Genomic DNA, 3,601 nt, shown 5'->3' on the forward strand with positions numbered 1-3,601 from the left:
TAGGATAGGATCCATAATAAAGGAATATACTTGCAAATTATTACGATGGAGTTTTAATATTAACCCCGATTATACTGACAATTGATTAAAGAGCACAAAGAATATTTACAACATATAAATCAATATACAAACAGCGGCTTGTATTTTGCATAATAATAATTAAAATAGAAATAATAAGCTTTATAGATTTGTAGCGTATTTTGAATTTATAAATAACAAATTGATTTTACAGGGATTTAAGTTTTATTATCCAAATAATATATTTTAGATTGCGCGCAATGTATAAAGATGTTGTATAGTGATGTGGGCAGAAAATAATTAAAACTTTTAGATTATATAATTTATAACACAAGTGTCTCTTCTAAAGTTATTTTCTATTTTCGGCACAGCATCTTTCTGCAGTATTTTTCATCTGCGTGGAATCCGCGCCTGCCGAATCTCTCTCGTTCTTTCCATTTTTGCAACAACCAGACATACAGCAACCTCCAGCTGCTTCTCTCGCTCTAAGAAAAAGCATAGTAATAACATTTTAAATATCGATCTGAATTATAAAAAATGTAGTAATAACAATAATTACTATATAAAAATATAATAAAAAATATTAAAATAAACATTTAATAAGTATTTTTTATTTGGAGAATTTACAATAATAAATTAAATTATGCATATGAATATAAAAAAGATGAATTTATGAATTCATTTAAAATAGCCCATATGGCCGCCTTTTTAACCTTGTCGTCAAGCAGGACCATTGCGTTGGCAGATTACTTTCCTACTGGGCAGCAGCTCTTTTCATCCGTGGCATCGCTACAACATCCGCCATGTTCTTCTTTCGTGCCCGAGCAACATTTGGCACCACAACATCCTCCCTTTTTTTTTCTATGTATATATTCAGTCGAGTTATAATAATTATCGAATTATCAAAAATTTCTGGGAATGTTGCACTGCTTGTACAATCATTATTATGGAATCAGGCGACCATATAGGTTTAAAAATAATTTTTCTTATTTTTTAATTAATTAATTTTTATTTTTATTCTTTCTTTCCTTATTTTTATTATTATAATTTTTACTTTTTGCTGCAACATCCAGCGAAGTCTTTTTCTTTACTGACCACATCATTCTTTTTCGCGTCACTGCTCAAACATAATGTATGATACATGACACATACATAATCTATATACACGCAAATGTATTTATGAATTTATAAATAAATATATATGAAAACTTACTTGCATCGACAGGTTACTTGTCCAGTATATCCTTTTCGACTAGTAACTTTGCTATAAAAAATAACACCAACATTTTTCACATATATACATGTGTACATATATATCCTTATATATATAGCTTTTTATATACATACGTATGTATCCATAATATGACTTCAAGAAACAAAAAGGTTATAGTGTTATAAGAGAAAAACTACATTATGTGACGTAATAAAAAGATTACTTACGCACAATGATCACACATGATGAATTTTTACGATCTTACGACATATGAACTTTAATCTTTTATCCTAAAAAAAAAATCCTGAGATTTTGGCAAAATGTGTAACTTTAAAAATTTATATATGACGTGACTTACAAACAAATATTACGCGTTACCATGGTCTCGTTCATCTTTTTCTTTATTGACATCTTTTTTTAAAAATGTTTTATAAATACAAAATGTGTCACGTTTATAATGTAGAAATAATTTTTTAATATATTATTAATACATAGTTGATACATTTGTATATGTCACGGTCTTAATTTTTTTGAAATAATAATGATATAATAATGGAAAATAAAGTATAAGTAATCTTTACATAAAAATTATGTATATCAAAATGATATTTTAGGAAGACTATAAAACACAATCAATACTAGAAATTTAAAATGTCTACTTTCGATCGAAGCTGGATCTTTATTGCTTTAAATAATTCAATCTTGAATTACTAATATATATGAATTATTACTATATATGTACTTGCATATATATTGTCTTTTCGAACTGCGCGCCGAATTGTTTTTCCGGACAATAAACGTAATTAAAACTAATCTAGTAATCATGAATTAAATTAACAAACAATTTTAATAATTTGGCTATCAAACATCATATTATAAAGATGTTAATATGTTAAACTGTGTTTCTCACATATGCGATCTAAAATAAAGATTTTTAATATTGTTTGTATTATCGTCGTCTGAAAGAAAGACGTTATTTCCTTATTGCACCGATTATTGCGAAGAATATTGTTATATTATTAAGATCTCGATCTAATGGTCTAATGGTTTAGGATGCTTGTACGGAATACAAAAGATCCAAGTTCAAATTCTGGCCGAAGGAATATTTTTTACAATAAATTTATTAACAGTTTTAATATATTAACATCATTTATAATATAATGCTTGATGGTAGTATCAAATTATTAAAATTGCTTGTCAATTTAATTCACGATTATTAGAGTAATTTTAATTACGTTTATAGTCCGGAGAAACAATTCGGGGTGCAGTTCGAAAAAACTACAATATGGTATATATGCAGGTACATATATAGCATATATTAGTAATTCGAGATTGAATTATTTAAAGCAATAAAGATCCAGCTTCGATCATAATAGGGATTTTAAATTTCTAGTATCGATTGTGTTTCTCACATATGTGATCTAAAATAAAGATTTTTTTAATATTGCTTATAAAACACAAAGTCAAATTAAATACATAAACATTTACATATACAAATATATATTATTATATAGTATAGTATATTTTAAATCATTTTTATACATTTTCTTTTAAAAGATGACAAATTATAGTAAAATATAGTTATCTTATATAAAATGTATATTTCAAATAAAGTAATGTAATTTAATAAAACAGCGTGTTTTTATAACTACTTTATGCTGCTATCCATTATATCTTTCATAATGCAATATTTTATATACATCTAAACTCAAAGCATTTATCTTTAAATAAATGATACGCTTTTTAAAACCTGCAAATAGAATTCTCTGGTGAGTATCTCATGATAATAATAAATTTACATTATAATACATACGTCAGGTTGTTCTTTAAAATAACATATAGCTATTTGAAAAGCTTTATCACAAGTATTCTCCGATTCTAAAAATTAATTTATTAATATCAATTTTCATTTTTCAAATTTTTAATGATACCTATTGTGTCGTTACACTTTGTATAAAAAGATAAGAAAATATAAAATATAAGTTATATTATACATTTAAAAAATTGCAATACAGATTGACCTTGTTATACAACAAAGTAGCTAAATAAAGAAGAAGACTTACGAATTGATTTGCATTGATGAAGAATTTTTCTCGATGACTCTTGTATACTGTACGGAAGATAACGTAAGACTTTCTCAACATCTAGATTGCTATTCTCATTAATAATACCGCTTTTTACCATAAAGCATTTTAAATAACATTTTAATTTCATATCATGTTGTTCAGTGTTACCGGCCTGTAGTTGCTTTAAAGATGCTAGATCAAAGAAGCCATCAAGAAGAACCAATTAAGAAAAATAAATGTGCCTTCTTCAATGTAAAAGTAATATAAAATATTTCAATGAGAAAGTAATAATAAATATTATTAT

General features: G+C 25.7%; 1 protein-coding gene across 1 annotated transcript; it reads right to left on the bottom strand.

Moving 5' to 3' along the window:
* Window positions 1–3,026: 3,026 nt before the first annotated feature.
* Window positions 3,027–3,496, bottom strand: LOC108688220 (general odorant-binding protein 57c-like). The gene is made up of 2 exons (XM_018194383.1): window positions 3,295–3,496; window positions 3,027–3,109 (listed from the first exon to the last, which is right to left on the bottom strand). Exons 1-2 carry the CDS (start codon window positions 3,443–3,445, stop codon window positions 3,027–3,029), a joined length of 234 nt encoding a protein of 77 aa, XP_018049872.1. The 5' UTR covers window positions 3,446–3,496.
* Window positions 3,497–3,601: the final 105 nt, after the last annotated feature.

The sequence above is a fragment of the Atta colombica genome, unplaced genomic scaffold (genome assembly GCF_001594045.1).
Source record: "Atta colombica isolate Treedump-2 unplaced genomic scaffold, Acol1.0 scaffold228, whole genome shotgun sequence".
NCBI lineage: Eukaryota > Metazoa > Arthropoda > Insecta > Hymenoptera > Formicidae > Atta > Atta colombica.

Coding starts and splice junctions, on each gene's coding strand:
- LOC108688220 (XM_018194383.1), bottom strand. CDS start 3,445: ATGAAATTAAAATGTTATTTAAAATGCTTTATGGTAAAAAGCGGTATT. Junction 3,110..3,294: donor TCATCAATGCAAATCAATTC/GTAAGTCTTCTT, acceptor ATTAATTTTTAG/AATCGGAGAATACTTGTGAT.